At 41.8% G+C, this 17338-nt stretch overlaps 1 protein-coding gene and 1 pseudogene across 1 annotated transcript; both read right to left on the minus strand.

The window, feature by feature from the left end:
* Window positions 1-1360: 1360 nt before the first annotated feature.
* On the minus strand, window positions 1361-2884 carry LOC119856848 (annotated as a pseudogene).
* A 4527-nt stretch (window positions 2885-7411) lies between these two features.
* LOC119856849 (olfactory receptor-like protein COR8) lies at window positions 7412-9117 on the minus strand. The gene is given in 3 exon segments (XM_038404880.1): window positions 7412-7512; window positions 8302-8505; window positions 8508-9117. Coding segments are annotated over 3 exon segments (915 nt in total).
* Window positions 9118-17338: the final 8221 nt, after the last annotated feature.

A 17338-nucleotide genomic window follows, 5' to 3' on the forward strand; every position in this document is an offset into this window, starting at 1 on the left:
CTGTGTATAAAAAAATAGCTGCCCCTTATCATTCAAATCAATCTGAAAAAACTATACCAGCCCCTTGTCATTCATTAAGGACAAGAGCCATTGACCATTGGACTCAATGGAGTCTCTCCAGTGCATATTAGTTCAGCATCATAGATCTCAAACCTGGACATTTTTATGGGAGTGATTCAATTTACTTATTTATCTTCTCTCCAAGCTATGAAAGAGTTTCTCTGGTGATCATGAAATTATATCAAGGGTCTGCTTTGTTTGGCTTTCTTTGGACTTTGTAAACACTGAGACAGATTCATCCCAGAAGCAACTCCATTGACTTGTGAGTATGATGTGGGGACAGATAAAGGGTACATCTAGTCCAATCAATTTATAAAGATATATGATTGTGATGTACTAGTACCCATTATGAAGTACTAGTGTGATGGGGCTATCAATATTCATAGCACTAGCAAGCTTGCTCACATACCGACATTTAAATATTCATATGCTCTGGTTAGTCCAGGGAAGTTTTCTCTGAATCATCAATCACTTAAATCTACTTCTTGTGCTCCTAGGAATACTACTTATGATTTTTCCATATATGTGCAAAATGGAATGACACTATAGTGCCATAACATAAAAAGACATCAAAGTTACTCAATTGATTAACATCATGATGTTCTTAAACTGGCAATATGTGTGGGGGCCAAACTCAATTGTCTTCCAATGCTATTTTCCTTTCAAGACTTTAATACTGGTCCAGGATTGGAAACCCCATAGTGCAATCAACAACGGCCGAAGAGCAATGCACATTTTCAATGGGCAGTTAGATATCCAGTTCCCTGAACAACTCCCTGGAATGGGAGTTTGGTGCCTTTTGAATATCCCCACTTAAACTCCTGCAGATTGAGCCAAATATTGACTGAAGTCAATTGGAGTCTTTTCATTGGCTTCAATGAGCTTTGAATCTGTTCCTGGCTAGGGGTGGTTGAAAATTTTCCATAAACATTTTGCTGATGGGGGAAAAAAAGCAGTGGTTGCCTGGTAGGGGTATCTGGTCATCCGCAGAGGCTGATCATGAGGTCACCTGACAGAGGGTAAGATGGTTATAAAAGGGCCGAAGCTGCTCAATTTGGGCTCTACCTGGCCATGTTTGACCAGCTAGAACTGAGAGGAGCTGCGTGTAGGAGCTAAATGAGGAGGGAGAGGAGCAGTCTTTCTGAACACAGATGGATACCCCAGAGGATGCCCAAGGAAAGGATGAGCTAGTGAGGCCCATTGAAGTTAGGATGTGTGTCCTTTTCTAAATGAGCTTGTGCTTTATTGGTGAAGTGTTAGCTCTGTCGTGTTAGATTCCTGTTCAGACTGTCTCTCTCTGTGTTATATTCTTTACAAATACTGTGTGGCCCTATGGGAGAGTTCAGCTGTAACCCACAAGGCTCACACTGTTCGGTGGCATTCTAGGACAGGGGATGTTTAAGGTATGGCAGAATCTGAATGGTCATCCCTGAGCCCAGGGACTAGGCAGCTAGATAGCAGGTTCTAGCTCTCCAGAAAGGGTCCTAGACAGAGGGCTGCACCCTGAATGTGTGCCTAGGAACCCCAAGACTGCAGCAGTGACTGGCTCCATTCAATCTCTGGCACCTTAAAACAACTGGGGATCCAAGACGGGATTCCCCTCAACACAAGTCGGTGGATATCCAGCAAAGGGAGTCAGAGGGGAACTGTGACAAATGCTCCCTTACAATAGTGCACAGACTCTCCCCGAGTTACGCAAATCCGAGTTATGCAAATCCGAGATTATGGAAAAAGGTCCATAAACTAGAAATAGGAGTTTCTTTTGGGGGTTTTTTGCACGTAATGGTCGGAGATTCGTTTCCGGCTTACACAAAATTTGAGGTACACAAGGCATTCTGGAACGGAATGCTTGCATAAATCGGGGAGCATCTGTATTCTTTGCTGCCTCGCAGTCATTCCTGAACATGGGAAACTGAATTTCCAAGATTAACGGTCTTGGATTCCTTTTTTTTTTTTTTGAACAAGCCACAGAATACAGTTAAAACAAAGAAATCAGAGCTATGACACAGAGAATTCACTATTAATTCATCTATTGTTTATTGATAAGCACAAATCCCAATAATTATATTAACTGAGAACAAACCTTCCTGTTTATCATCCTCCTAAAGGCGACCTTCACCTCCTTGTTCCTCAAGCTGTAGATCAAGGGATTCAGCATGGTAATTATGAGTATATAAAACACAGAGATGATCTTGTCTGGGTCTGTGGTGTAGTTGGAACTGGGTTGTAAATACATGAAGATCACAGTCCCGTAGAAAATTGTTACGACCATCAGGTGGGGGGCGCAGGTGGAGAAGTTTTGCGTCTGCCCTTGGCAGAGTGGATCTTCAGGATGGCAATGAGGATGTACATGTAGGAGAATAGTATAATGAGAATCATAGTCATGACCACTATAGTGGACAAGGTGAAATGCACCGTGTTAGCGTTGTGGGTGCAGGACAGCTTAAGGATTGGGGGGATGTCACAGAAGAAATGGTGGATGACATTGGAGTCACAGAAGGGCAGGGTAAATTATAAATGGAGTCTGAACAACTGCATTCACAAAGCCACATATGTACGAAGCAACCACTAGCAACACACACAGTCTCGTTGACATGACGAGGCTCTAGAACAAGGGGCTACCGAGGGCTATGAAGCGATCAGATGCCATTACTGCCAGCAGGCAAAGCTTCCTTGGTCAGAAAGTTACAAAGAAAACCTGGGCTCTGCACGCAGCGAGAGAAATGGGTTTGGCCTGAACCCCAAAAGTCATCAGCAACCGAGGCATTACAACGTTGGCAAGAGACACACTGCTGAGGAAATAGTACCTGGGGGTGTGGAGTTGGGAATTGAACCTGTTCAAGACGATCATCCCTAGATTCCCTGCCAGGGTGATAACATAGTTCATTGGGAACAACACAAACAGGGGGACCTGAAGCTCCGGATGATCCATGAATCCCCAGAAAAGGAAGTCTGTAACCATGGTGTGATTTCCCTCCGCCATTTCTTCCACCCATGATCTCCTCCTTTACAGGGGAAAAGTGAAACATACAATTAAACAGGAGCCAAGAAATGACCAAGAGCGGATCCTTCACACTCATTCTGACTCCTCTCGGCCTTAGCTGCCACAATGTACTTGTCATTCCCTGTGCTCCCTAGCTGCAAGTTGGACCTGGGCCCAGGCTCCCTCCTACCTGGAGCAACTCAGGCTGCCTGATCCAATTAACTCTCCCTTGTACTAGCTGGGCAAGGTGACAGGAAACAAAATGTGAGGTGCCTGTTTGCTCTGTGGCATCCTGGAGGGGGAAAACCCCACACACATGGAGACTTCAGAGCTCTGATTAAGATGAATGGGACGTTAATACTTCTCAGAGCTATTGTTTCAGGCAGCCTGCAGACACAGACAGATGGCACTGCATTGGCTATGCATTGAAGGTCAATTCCACAAAGGGCTAGACACCTGAGGCTAATTTAATGAAAGTGGAGATTCTGGGCCACAATTCTGGAAGCAACAAGGTGAATTCCATGGCAAACTTTAGAGTGGCAGCTGTGTTAGTCTGTACTCGCAAAAAGAAAAGGAGTACTTGTGGCACCTTAGAGACTCACAAATTTATTTGAGCATAAGCTTTCATGAGCTACAGCTCACTTCATTGAATGCATCTGATGAAGTGAGCTGTAGCTCACGAAAGCTTATGCTCAAATAAATTTGTGAGCCTCTAAGGTGCCACAAGTACTCCTTTTCTTCTTATGGCAAACTTTGTGACCACAGAATCACACTAGTGCAGAAGGACTTGTACTAGCAGAAGATTTATTTCAAGATTTTTTTCTGATGTTAAGGTGTCAAGAAGGTAGAAATTTATCAGCTGAGAAAGATAAAATCACCTTTGGACAGTAGCATTGATCCAATATTGTGCTCTGATATTTTTCATTGAAACTGTATTAATACAAGATAAAAAAGAAGTCCCATGAATGGGGTTGGGTACGGGGTCAACTCTTGAATCCTGGAGGAAGCTGCATCTGGGTTTCTGTCCACTCACTATTACTCACCATGGGCTAAACCCTATTATCCCTTGGCTCAAGTCTACCTAGCAGAGCTTAAGTGTAAGGCATTTCCATGGGGTAGAAAGGATCTTAACTGCAGTTGGGCAAAATTCTTTGGCTGAAACTTTTTTTTAGAGAAAAATGCAGATTCAGCTACACCAGAATGTTTGCAAAATTGTATTGGGTTCTTCGGGTGGGAAAGCAACAAATAAATTCATTTCCCCACTGACAAACCTTGCTGTTCAGTTTCCCACCTCTGCATGGAGGGGTGAAAGGACAGCTCTAAATCAGTGTTGGTGAGAACAGGGGCTTGTCTGCATTGGGAAGTCATTCCTGAGCAAGGTAATATGTGAATTTAAGGTACTAGAACTATTCTGGAATAACTCCTGGTATGGACCCTGTTAATCCACTGGATTAAACTAAACCAGAAAAATAAAAGTGGCCATATAGGGAGTTACATTAGATACCTGTAGAGTCAGTTTCCCATGTCGACCAGCCCTAAAGCAATAGAATTATATCATTGGTGAGAATGGGGTTTATCAGTATATAGCAATGATGAGGAAAAAAAATGTATGATCAAAAGAGCTGTGTGAATACCTGATTTCTTGGTTTGCTGGCTCTTCTGAAACATAAATGAAAAATTTAGTTTCTGATTGACCCAAATTGATTTTTTTTTCAAAATTTTTGGCTGACTGACAAGTTGAATTAAATATTTTGTTTGATCAGTTGCTGTTTTTTCAATTGTTATATTTTTTAATAAAATGAAAGTAAATTTTGAAACAGTCTTTTAAATGGGAAACTTAAAATATTTAGACCTTTTAGATTTTTCTGAGGTTTTAGTTCAAAGCAAAACAATTCAGCTCATTTGATACAAATTCATAAAATATTTCAGTTAACCCAAATCTGCGTTCTTCAGAAAAACAAGTATTTTGGCCCAATTTCTCCCCACCCCCAGTTCTACCGAACAATATATTATGTTGTTCAGAGTAAAACTATCTGAATTCAATGTAGTCATGAGGCTCACATTTTCAACAGTGAGGGTGGTTAACCGCTGGAATGAACTACCATGGGAAGTGATGGATTCTCTAGCTAGAGATGCTGTGAAATCAAGACCCGATGGCTCTCTGGAAGATACACTTAATAAAACACAAGTTAATGGGCTTAATACAGAGGGTAACTGTATCAAAGTGTGATCTGAGTTATACAGTCAGACTAAATGATCTCATTGTCCCTTCTAGTCCTTAAAATATACAATCCATTTATAGCATTGCTGTTAGTAAACCTATAAAATCACTATATGGCATTGATAATGAGGAGCCCTTTGACACCTTAAAGAATAACACATTTATTTGGGCATAAGATATCATGCGCTGGAACCCAGAAATGGGTTATAGTCCACGATAGCTTATGCCCAATTAAATTTGTTAGTCTTTAAGGTGCCACTGGACTCCTCATAGTCTGTTTCAGCAAAAACAAACCCAGCTACCCCTCTGAAATATATGGCATTGGTGGGAGTAACATTACATGAGCATTATTATTGATACTACTTAATTAATTCATTAGAATTAGGCTTAATCCCAACCCCATTCTATTAGGTGCTGTACAAACATATAACAAAAAGACAACCGCTGGCCAAAGGAGCTTGTAATATAAGTTTAAAATAAGAGATAACAGGTACAGATGGAGAGCAGAATAAGGTGACAGAAAGAGGATTGAGAATAAAACTGTATAACAAGTATAGAGAGCCTTGTCAGAATTTGATATTTTTTATAATTTTTATAATTTTAATTGATAATATCAATGTTTGTTTTTAAGTCTTCTTATTTTAAATGTTTAAACTTTTACAGTTGCAGGAAATTATGGGGGATCAGGCAATGGGAGGTCAGACATAATTTTTTAATGACAGCCAACACTGAGATTCAAAAAGTTAAAGCTTTATAACTGTTAAAACACAAACTGTCAACACCACATGTCAAAATAAATATCCTTAAATACACTGTCAAGCAGCAATTTTTCTTACTTTTGCTTAGCTGTAAATTTCAATTATTGATGGCAATATTTTTTTCATTGGTTTGTGTGCATATGGTGAAATCAACATTTACAAACATTTATTGAGAAAATTCAATTCCTTCCAAGCCTAAGTATATATGATAACACTGTTAAACATAGATGTATATAGGACTGGTATGAATATAGATGTGATCAATATAAAGGCAAGTGCAAAGTACTTCACTCTAGAAGGAAAAATCAAATGCACAAATACAATGTGGGGAATAACTGGCTAGGGAGAAGCGCTGCTGAGATGGATCTGGGAGTTCAAGCGGATCACAAGTTGAGTATGAGCCAACAATGAGATGCAGTTGTGAAAAAGGCTGTTTGGGGTGTATTACCAGGAGTGTTGTATGTAAGACCAGGGCAGTAATTGTTTGGCTCTACTTGGCACTGGTGAGGCCGCAGTTGAAGTTCTGTGTCTAGGTTTGAGAGTCACACTTTAGAAAAGATGTGGGCAAATAGGAGAGTCCAGAGGGGACCAACAAAAATGATAAAAAAGGTTTACAAAATCTGATTTATTAGGAAAGATTTAAAAAAATTTAGCATGTCTTGTTTTGAGACAAGATGACTGAGGAGGGACCTGATAACAGCCTTCAACTACGTTAAGGACTGTTATAAGGGGATAGAGATTAATTGTGTCAGGCTCACAAAGCCCTTATGAAGCCCAGACACTAAAGAGAGCAAAAGTATTGAATTCTCATAGTGCAAGTTACATACTGAGTATTAATTAGAGCAACACATTAAGAAATTAAAGTTAGAGGCAAGTTTTATTTTATTTTAAATCTCAGATAACCTTGCAGGGCACCATTTCAAATAGATTAATGGTCAAGAAACAAGGAAGGGTGTCTGTTGCAACAGCCACATAATGACAGGTTTCAGAGTAGCAACCGTGTTAGTCTGTATTCGCAAAAAGAAAAGGAGTACTTGTGGCACCTTAGAGACTAACACATTTATTTGAGCATAAGCTTTCGTGAGCTACAGCTCATCCGATGAAGTGAGCTGTAGCTCACAAAAGCTTATGCTCAAATACATTTGTTAGTTTCTAAGGTGCCACAAGTACTCCTTTTCTTTTTTCCACATAATGACAGGACATTAGGTAACATTGTTCCTCTCAAGCAATTGTAAAACATAATTTCCACATGCTACATCAGTTCTTTGAGTTTCATTTAATTCCTGTACAACATTTGAGATACACAAATGAAGGCAGTAACACAGACGATACTCCTATCCTTCTTCCAATTGTTCTTCTCAATTGACTTGAATTGTCATTGTGAACAAATTAGCCGAGAATGTTTTTCCAGTCTATCACCCTCTTAAGAGCATCCTTAACCTCCTTGTTCCTCAGGCTGTAAATAAGGGGGTTCAGCATGGGGACCACGAGGGTATAGAAATTCATAGATACTAAGGTCAGACGGGACCATCCTGATCATCTAGTCCGACCTCCTGCACAACACAAGCCACAGAATTTCACCCACCCACACCTACGAAAAACCTCACCTATGTCTGAGCTATTGAAGTCCTCAAATCGTGGTTTAAAGACTTCAAGGAACAGAGAATCCTCCCTCAAGTGACCCGTGCCCCATGCTACAGAGGAAGGTGAAAAACCTCCAGGGCCTCTCCAATCTGCCCTGGAGGAAAATTCCTTCCCGACCCCAAATATGGCAATCAGCTAAACCCTGAGCATATGGGCAAGATTCACCAGCCAGATACTACAGAAAATTCTTTCCTGGGTAACTCAGATCCCATCCATCTAATATCCAATCTCAGGGGATTAGGCCTATTTACCCTGAATATTTAAAGATCAATTAATTACCAAAATCACATTATCCCATCATACCATCTCCTCCATAAACTTATACAGTAGAATCTTAAAGCCAAATAGATCTTTTGCCCCCACTGCTTCCCTTGGAAGGCTATTCCAAAACTTCACTCCTCTGATGGTTAGAGACCTTCATCTAATTTCAAGTCTAAACTTCCTGGTGGCCAGTTTATACCCATTTGTTCTTGTGTCCACATTGGTGCTGAGCTTAAATAATTCCTCTCCCTCTCCTGTATTTATCCCTCTGATATATTTACAGAGAGCAATCATATCTCCCCTCAACCTTCTTTTAGTTAGGCTAAACAAGCCAAGCTCCTTAAGTCTCCTTTCATAAGACAAGTTTTCCATTCCTCCATAAAACACAGCAGAGTTTTTCTCCTGTTCCAGTGAGTAGGTGGAACTGGGTTGTACGTGGCTTAAGCTCACAGGTCCATAGAATATGGTGACAGCTGTCACATGAGAGGCACAGGTGGAGAAGGCTTTGCACCTGCCCGCGACGAAGCAGATCCTCAGGATAGAGAAGAGGATGAACAGATAAGAGATGATGACAATAGGAGGGTGGACATGGGAATAACCCCAGAGAACATTACGAGGAAAATCTCATTGATGCGGTTATCAGAGCAGGCGAGTTTCAGCAATGGGTTAGTGTCACAAAAGTAATGATTGATGATGTTGGGCCCACAGAACGACAACCTCAGCAAGCCACATGTGTGGGTCAGTGAGTTCACGAGCCCCCCTACGTATGAGCTGGCCACTAGACGAAAACAGACTCTCTTAGACATAACAGCAGTATAGAGCAGAGGGTTACAGATGGCTACATAGTGGTCGTACGTCATCCTGGCCAGCAGGAACCCTTCTGTGGTCACAAACACAACGAAGGAGAAGTGTTGGGCAATGCAGGCAGAGTAAGAAATGCTTTTACTCCCCACTAAGAAATTCACCAGCATCCTTGGAGCGAAGACTGCCGAGTAGCAGAGGTCAATGACAGACAGGTTACTGAGGAAGAAGTACATGGGGGTGTGGAGTCGGGGATCAACCCTGATCCACACAATCATCCAGAGTTTCCCCACCAGCATAAGAATATAGATCACCAGAAACACCACAAAGAGGGGTATCTGCAGCTTCTGACGATCCATCAACCCCAGGAGGATGAACTGGGTCACCATGCTGTGATGCCCTCAGCCATTTATACAGGGGTACATGAAACCATACCTGTCAGGATAACAAGAGTGAGCAGCGTGGAAGAAGGAAATTTCATGGCATGAATTAAATCTGAATGACACCACCGAGCTTGAGAGTGGGTAGTGAATATCTTACAGGAAACCAGCCACCGTGATGCCTGGGAAAAGTTGAGATGGACTTTTTCATTTACACTCCCTTTTCATGAGGACTGGGATTTTCAAAGCTGTCTAGGAGATTTTGACATCCAAGTCTCCATAAAATGACTGGAATTAGGCACCCAGTTCCCCTTGGGGAATTTCCAAATTCAAGCACGTTGTTACAAATTTTCCCCAATGAAATATACCTGCATGAGTTATGAGTTTACTTTATATTGTCTGCTCACTAAGGGTAAGTTAGAAAGCTTTTGTACTTGGGATCCTATATCCTGGGTTTCCTCCCAGATAACTCTTTTAGATGACTACAACATCTCAGTTGTGTCCCAGTCACTTGGTTACTGCTGCTTCATAACATATCCCCTGTTGCTAATTCCAAGCGTTTGAAAACCATGAACCCGGCTTCCAAAAATCATGCAATTGGCTGAAAATCTTGAGATCTTTTTAAAATAATACAGAAAGGGCTTAGAAAGGGTAGATCCATCTTTAGGATATATGGGGTCCTAAGAAGAATTTTTAAACCCTATGCCAATGGCAGCCTGAGAGGGATGATGGCAATTTTTTTAGAGATGTGATTTTATAATCTTCAGCAACACACTGATGAAATATTTTTAAAGCAGATTTTAAACATAGCTCCGGTAGACTAACATGTTCTGAGTAAATATTACAGTGATGCACAACTGTTTTTGTCAGTAAATTCAGAGACTGACAGTATATACCCAGGGGTTGGCAAATGCCCATTAAATGGTTTCATTACCACTTTAATGGCTCTTTAAGAATTTCAATGTTGTGCTAATAGGTCTGGCAGGCTTGAGGCTTTTTCACTTTTAAGTTAACTAGATCCCTTCCAGAGGAAGACTCACCAGGCTACAGCAGCCACCAGCAACAGGGATAGGAAGAGGCAGGTAGGTGGATATTAAGACTCAGGGGTGTCCCAAATGTTCAGGTTCCCTACACAGCTGTGTTTGCTGCCTATGCCTAAGGGTGGTCCGGAGAGAGGGGCAGGGAAAGCTTTTGTTTTGTGCAAGATTTTGTTATTTCAGAATTTGTTGGGTGAGGAACAAACCCTCAATATTTGAAAAGTCTCTGAAAAAGGGAATGGATCCCTGGAGCATGGACCCTGGACATTTTGGGTGTATCCAGCCCCCAGGGCAATGGCATGTGTGGCAGCTCCAAGGCCATGGACTCTAGTTGCTAGCAGGCCACACGGCAAGTTGCCAAGGAGCTGGGCAGGTGAACTAGCAGAAACCAGGCAGGATTCTGATGTAGGCAGAGTTTCCCCAATTCCGTGGTGCTGCAGTGAAATTGGCCCGTCTTCCCAAAACGTTTCAATTTCACACAGTCAGCAAATTGCATTGGAACAATGTTTCTGGGCCCTGAAGGGGGTCAAGTTTTCAAGCTTTTCTTAGCAACTCTGAGGGCTAGAAACATACTTAAAAAAATCTGAGATTCTTAAGTGATCACATGGCTGAAGGAGCTGGGGCTTTAAGAGAAGCACCAAATATCATGAGAATTGGCAACTGTGCGTTCGCTCTATGCTCTCCCTGCTCTAGGAAATTTCTGGCCACTTGTCTCCAGTCCCAACTGCTTACACCTACTAGTGGTACACACTGCCAGGTCCTTCATCTTTCCGGGCCATTCGCCATGACACAGCAGTATGAGGTAGGCAGGAAATTGTGAAGGAATAATGTTGGCACAGAAGCAACAATGGGAATCTGTGTGCAAGGCAAGGCTCTGAAGGAGGGAGGGAGGATGCTTGGAAAAGGTAGCATACGGGGAATGCAGGAAGCCACAGGTGAGAGAATAAGATAAATAGAGAAGTTGCTATATAGACAAGGAGTGTAAGGGGAATGGGGAGGAAGAGAGAAAGAAGGCTGAAGAGACATGAAGCCAAAACTATGTAACACCTCAAAAGTGAGGCTTTCTCCATTTGCTTCCTTTTCTGGCTCCCCCTTCCCCATTTCATCACACACAAACAGCTTGTTTTCAATCCAAGGCCCTTCACAGGTTCTCAACACCGTGAGGATCCGCTGCTATTGCAATGTCATCTACCACCTCCACCTTTCCAATGCTACCCATTGGTCACATTTTTCAAACAAACACAAAGATGTCTGGAGCTGCCGCAGTGCAAATAATTATTGTTATTTCCCCCTTATGGTTAGAGATCGGCCACACCACAACCCACTGGATCTAAGTGTCTGTCCTCCCCCACCCCCACTCATATGCATACACAACACTGGATAATGGTCAGACTGACGCTAGGGGCATTAGACTGAGATCGGCCTTTAATTCCTGGCTCTGCTACAGAATCCCTGTGTGATTTTGGGCAAAGATTTCCTCTTTGCCTCAATTCCCTCTTTATTAAATTTGGATAATAAACCTTCCTTTCACCCACCCTCTTCTGTCTTGTTCGTTAGCCTATAAGCTCTTGAGGGCAGGAACTGTCTCTTACTACGTGTTTTCACTGAACCCAGAACAGTGGGGGCACTGAGCTCTAATTGATAACACAATGACAATAAATATAAGTTTTACAACCCAGACTTATCTCTATAATTGGCTGTAACCAAAGCCCAGAATCTGAAAATCATCAAAGGTTGCAGAAGTCAGATCTGAATCTGATTCCAGATCTCTGAAGTGTGTAACTCAGATGCATCTCTATGTACAATACTGGATTCTTACCTAATATCCATCTGGACCTTTCAGGCTCTTTTTCATGAACCATGCCCATTTTCACTGTAATTTATCCTGAGACAGAAAAATGAACAAACGAACAATGTCTGTCTCAAGTTGCCAAAATGTTGACTACACCAGCATCACACATCTAAGTAAATGGAGAAAATGGAAAGTTATGTCCAGGAATCAGAACAGAAGAAAAATAGTTATCCCACCTCCACTGAAGGAAAGAGGTATTGAATCATAGCTGCTGGTGGATGAAAGTGTTCACTCACTCTTCATCCCTAAGGAACATGTTAAGGCACCAGAAACCTTATATATTCATTTCTGTGGCATTTAGGGGTCAAGTCTCTGAAGTAAGTTACACCTTCTATTATAGTCTCAAACCAGACATAGAGGGGCTCATTACAATGCCCTCCGTGGTGCCCTATCTTACCTCCAAACGATGCACATGCTAAGTAGGTTTCTTTATTAGCCTTTGCGTAGTTTTACGGAAAGCTCTCGCTGTTTTGCTAAGCCACAAAAGAGGTCTCAACGGTAGTGTAACTGAAAATGAATGGTTAAGACTTTCTTTCTGTATAGAGGAGTCAGTGAATTCAGTGTCAAAGTTACCCTTAAAAGAAATCCAGACATGTTAAACTATGTTAAACCATGGAAAAAGCACAGTTACAGCAATCAAACAACTTTAACTTTGTAAAACACTAATTGTAAGGCTTGGCATCTACACAGAGCAGAGTTTACCACCCCTCATTGGGTAAAATTGATTTTTCGTACATTTTAAGGCCAAAAGAGGTCAATATGATCATCTAATCTGACCTCCTGCAGAACAAAACCTTGTCCGATAATTTCTGTATCAAGCCCATATTAATTATTATTATTTATTATTTATTATTTTAGCTCTAACACATCATTTAGCTAGATATCCAGTTGGGAAGACTTCTAGTGACAGACAATCCACCATTAGCAGTAGTGTTGTAAGCAAGACACAAGAAGTAATTCTTCCGCTCTACAAAGCTCCGATAAGGCCTCAACTGGAGTATCATGTCCAGTTCTGGGCACCACATTTCAGGAAAGATGGGGACAAATTGGAGAGAGTCCAGAGAAGAGCAACAAAAATGATTAAAGGTCAAGACAACATGATCTATGAGGGAAGATTGAAAGAATTGATTTGTTTAGCCTGGAAAAGAGAAGACTGGGAGGGGACATGTTAACAGTTTTCAAATACTTAAAGGTTGTTACAAGGAGGAAGGAGAAAAATTATTCTCCTTAACCTCTGATGATAGGACAAGAAACAATGGGCTTAAATTTCAGCAAGGGAGGTTTAGGTTGGACCTTAGAAAAAATTTCCTAACTGGGTGGTTAGGCACTGGGTATCAGGGTGGTTAGGCACTGGAATAAATTGCCTAGGGGGTTTCTGGAATCTCCATCATTGGAGATTTTTCAGAGGAGGTTAGACAAACACCTGTCAGGGATGTTCTTGATGGTGCTTGGTCCTGCTATGAGTGCAGGGGCCTGGACTTGATGACATCTCAAGATCCCTTCCAATTCTGTGATTCTATCATGGGGTGGGTGGTGTTTTTTCTTAAGATGGCTGGTGCTGGTAGCTGGGTGTGGCTCTATTTTTTGCCCTCTTCCTCTGCATGCAGAGTTCTCAGCTCTAGGATACCACTGCTTCTGTAGGTCACGCAGCTGGCTCCCCTGCCCTGGGTCTGAGCTGTTTTGTGGGCAAGGGAGCTAGATAAAATCAATGTGTTTGGGGGACGGCAGAAAGGGGGTGGCAGCAGCCGGAGGCAGAAGGGAGCAAATTGCATGAAAAAGAGGGGAAATGTTTGAGTATTCCAATCATGGATTTAGGAAAACCTAATTTAGGCTCCTCCCTGTGAAAGGGAAAGGAAAAGTGAAGTGCTTCAGGAAGATCAACCTTATCAGAATGAAATGGTTCAATTTTTTGTTTCAAAAGGACATTTGGCTTCAGAATTTTATTTCATTTTTACAGGATTGTGTCTTTTATGTTATGTAGCACACATGTAGAGAAGTTAGAGAAAACATAAAATACTCTTACTGGAAGTTCACAATGTCTCACTAATTTGTTTCTTAGGAGCCAGAACAATAACATGTAAGAACCCAAAAATCAGAGAGAGAGAGAATGTAGGCTAATGACTATAACAGAGAGGCACAGCTCACTGGGTACCTGCTGACTGACTGCTGCTAAACCTCGATTATGTGCTGCCCTACTGAGCTCCCTAGCATGCAAGCAAGTGCATGAACCATGCCCAAAATTTAAACTCACAATTTCAACACAACCACAAATACACCAGAGCATCCAAATTTTCTGTTTTATAAGGTCTCTCCTTTTTTTGGAACCCTTGTTTCTAAACAGGCCATGAAGAATTTGAATCAAATTTCAGCTACTAATTATCATGTGTGTGGAACGATCATTAATGTGTATTCTGTGTTGTTGGCTTCTTTAGGAAATTGGCAAAAACAGGAGCATTTGGAAAGCCTATTCCCCCCCCCACCCACCACACACACACAGTGCACATTTGCTGCCCACTGGTGCTGCCTGAGCAGTAGCATTGTGACATCGGAGATAATCCAACACTCAGCACTCCCTGCCTCCAGCTCATTGTCAGACTTGGGGAGAATGACTAGCCCCTGGCTGCTGTGGCAACAGTTACCTTTGACAACTGATTGTCCCCTTATTACCAGAACATCATCACAGAAAGAATGTTTGTAATGAAATAGGACCGGATTTGGATAAGCAGGACAGTCTCCTGCTGTGCTCATTTGGGTTTGTCCTGTGGTACGGTACAGTGTTTCTTTTCAAAGGGCAACTGTTTGTTACTTTCCTTAGTAAGGGCTAGGTGAAAATAAGATGCAAAATTCCTGCTCTTTTTCTTGGATATTGTTTATCTGCTCTTACAAACTGAGGATTACAGCTTAGAACTTTCCCTTAAACGGAAGTTGCATAAAATGAGTTTTGTTTTAATACAATTTAATTACTTTCTATACTGTGATCAACACAGCATTGAGTGGTGAAACGGATTTTCACAACGATAAGAATGGCAATAAAATATATACTGAAAACAACACTTGAGTAAGAGCTTCATTGTTTACATAGCATATATATAAAATATTTTTTTCGATTAAAAAAAAAGAAATTAACAAACGAAAACCCTTCATTTAATGCTATTTAAGTTGGCTTTCATCAATAAATGAAACCATAAAATAATTAAGAAATACAACGTCAAGGTTTTAAAAAGGATTAAAAGGTTACAAAGTTTAGCTTGCTCAGGTTATCAAATATCCAAATAAATATTGCCCTGGCACCCTTAATTCAGTTCTCTTGTGCCTTTGCAAGATGATTCGGACGTTAATTACATGATCCCATATTATTTTTTCCCTCAAGACCCCTTACTTATTTAGTACACAGGATTTTCTGCTCTGGGGCTGTGTATTGAAGGAGTCTGTTGTATGTAGGATCCCTGCCTCATTTATTGCAGAGTTAATGTTGCATGGGCAATGCTCATTCTGGTATTTCCTAACTTGAGAGTGACAGACTTTGCAGGTTTTTGGTTCTTTGCGCATTTCCTAATTTTTATGGCTTACTTTACTGACGAGACCAACATTTATGACAAAGGGGGTTTTTAGTGTGTGTGTGTGTGATGTATCCATTATTTATCTGTCCAGTATCAATAGTGTGTGCTTTAAAGGCAGAAAAAGTAAGGACACTCCCAAATTCAAAGACCCTATGGTCTAAGGAAGACTGAAAATACAAAAAGAAAAGGAGTACTTGTGGCACCTTAGAGACTAACAAATTTATTAGAGCATAAGCTTTCGTGAGCTACAGCTCACTTCATCATGCATCCGATGAAGTGAGCTGTAGGTCACGAAAGCTTATGCTCTAATAAATTTGTTAGTCTCTAAGGTGCCACAAGTACTCCTTTTCTTTTTGCGAATACAGACTAACACGGCTGCTACTCTGAAACCTGTGAAAATACAAAGAAAGCAGGCTATATAAGAACTAGGAATTTCTTTTTCTTTTGATGAATAATCATTATTATTATTAAAGAAAGAGTGGTGCATTGGGGAACTTGTGTGGTGAGGATGTTCCATGCAGAGGAAGCAATTTGAAAACACAAAGGGAATGGAATAGGAGAAAGAAACACATGGTATTGGTGCTAGCTTTACTGGTGAAGCAGAGAGGGTGGGAGGTGATGTAGAAAAGACCTAGATTTTTGATTGTGGCCTGTCCCCGGAAATAGCCCTGTAATGGGGTGTCTTGGCATTTTAAGGACTGGAGGCCTGAGCTCAGCCAACCCTAGTGGCTAAGAACGCCCACCTGAACACAGATCAGTGGATTCTCTTACTAATAAGCTGGGAGCAGAAGAGGAAGTGTCTGAGAGAGTTGCAGGAGCTGCAGAGAAAGGAAGGAGCAGCAAGGAAGGCTAGAGACAGAGAGTTTGGCAATAACCTTGGAGGAAAGACCCCGAGAGCAGAGACTAAGGCCAGCAGTAAAATTGTCTTATGCTGTTATGCTCCTTTTAGTCTGTTGTCTCTTGGAAAATAATAAAACCTGGCTGGAAGGGCTGGCGAGACTGATCTGTTGTGTGTGCAGCTGTGGAGCCTGGAGGAGGGAGAGATGGATGGCAGGGTGCTGCAGGACCACTCAGGCCACCAGGGGGTACTTGGGAGGAGGTCATGAGCAGGGGAGGAGTGGGGTTTTGGAGGAGACTGCTCTACCACAGGGCCAAACGGGAACCCTGAATGTGTGCACCCACCAGCTTTCCTGGTGTTTCAAGTTCTAGACTCCAACCGGTCGGAAGGTGACTGTTCAGAACCATCCATAAGACCCATTTAATTGGGCTGCGAAGTTTCACAGACACAAGGTCATGTTCCCAGAGTTCACATAAATTGGAAAACCAGCATCGTATATTGCAAATGGCACCCTGGGCCGGCAAACAGGATGGAACATGGCAGGTACCATTGCGGGAGCAGCGATGCTGCATGCCGGGGACCAAGTCATGCTCTCTGCCACACCGTTACAGCCCCTTGGGAATCATTGATGAGAATGATGGGGTCTAAATTAGGTGTTACCACTCAAGGAAGTGATCTCGGAGTCATTGTGGACAGTTCTCTGAAAACATCCACTCAATGTGAAGCGGCAGTCAAAAAACAGAACAGACTGGTGGGAATAATTAAGAAAGGGATAGATAATAGGATAGAAAATATCATCTTGCCTCTATATTAATCCATGCTACGCCCACTGGAAAAGATTCAGAAAATGACAACAAAAATGATTAGGGATATGGAACGGCTTCCGTATGAGGAGAGATTAATAAGACTGGGACTTTTCAGCTTGAAAAAGAGATGACTAAGA

This window comes from Dermochelys coriacea, chromosome 6 (genome assembly GCF_009764565.3).
Source record: "Dermochelys coriacea isolate rDerCor1 chromosome 6, rDerCor1.pri.v4, whole genome shotgun sequence".
Taxonomy (NCBI): domain Eukaryota; kingdom Metazoa; phylum Chordata; order Testudines; family Dermochelyidae; genus Dermochelys; species Dermochelys coriacea.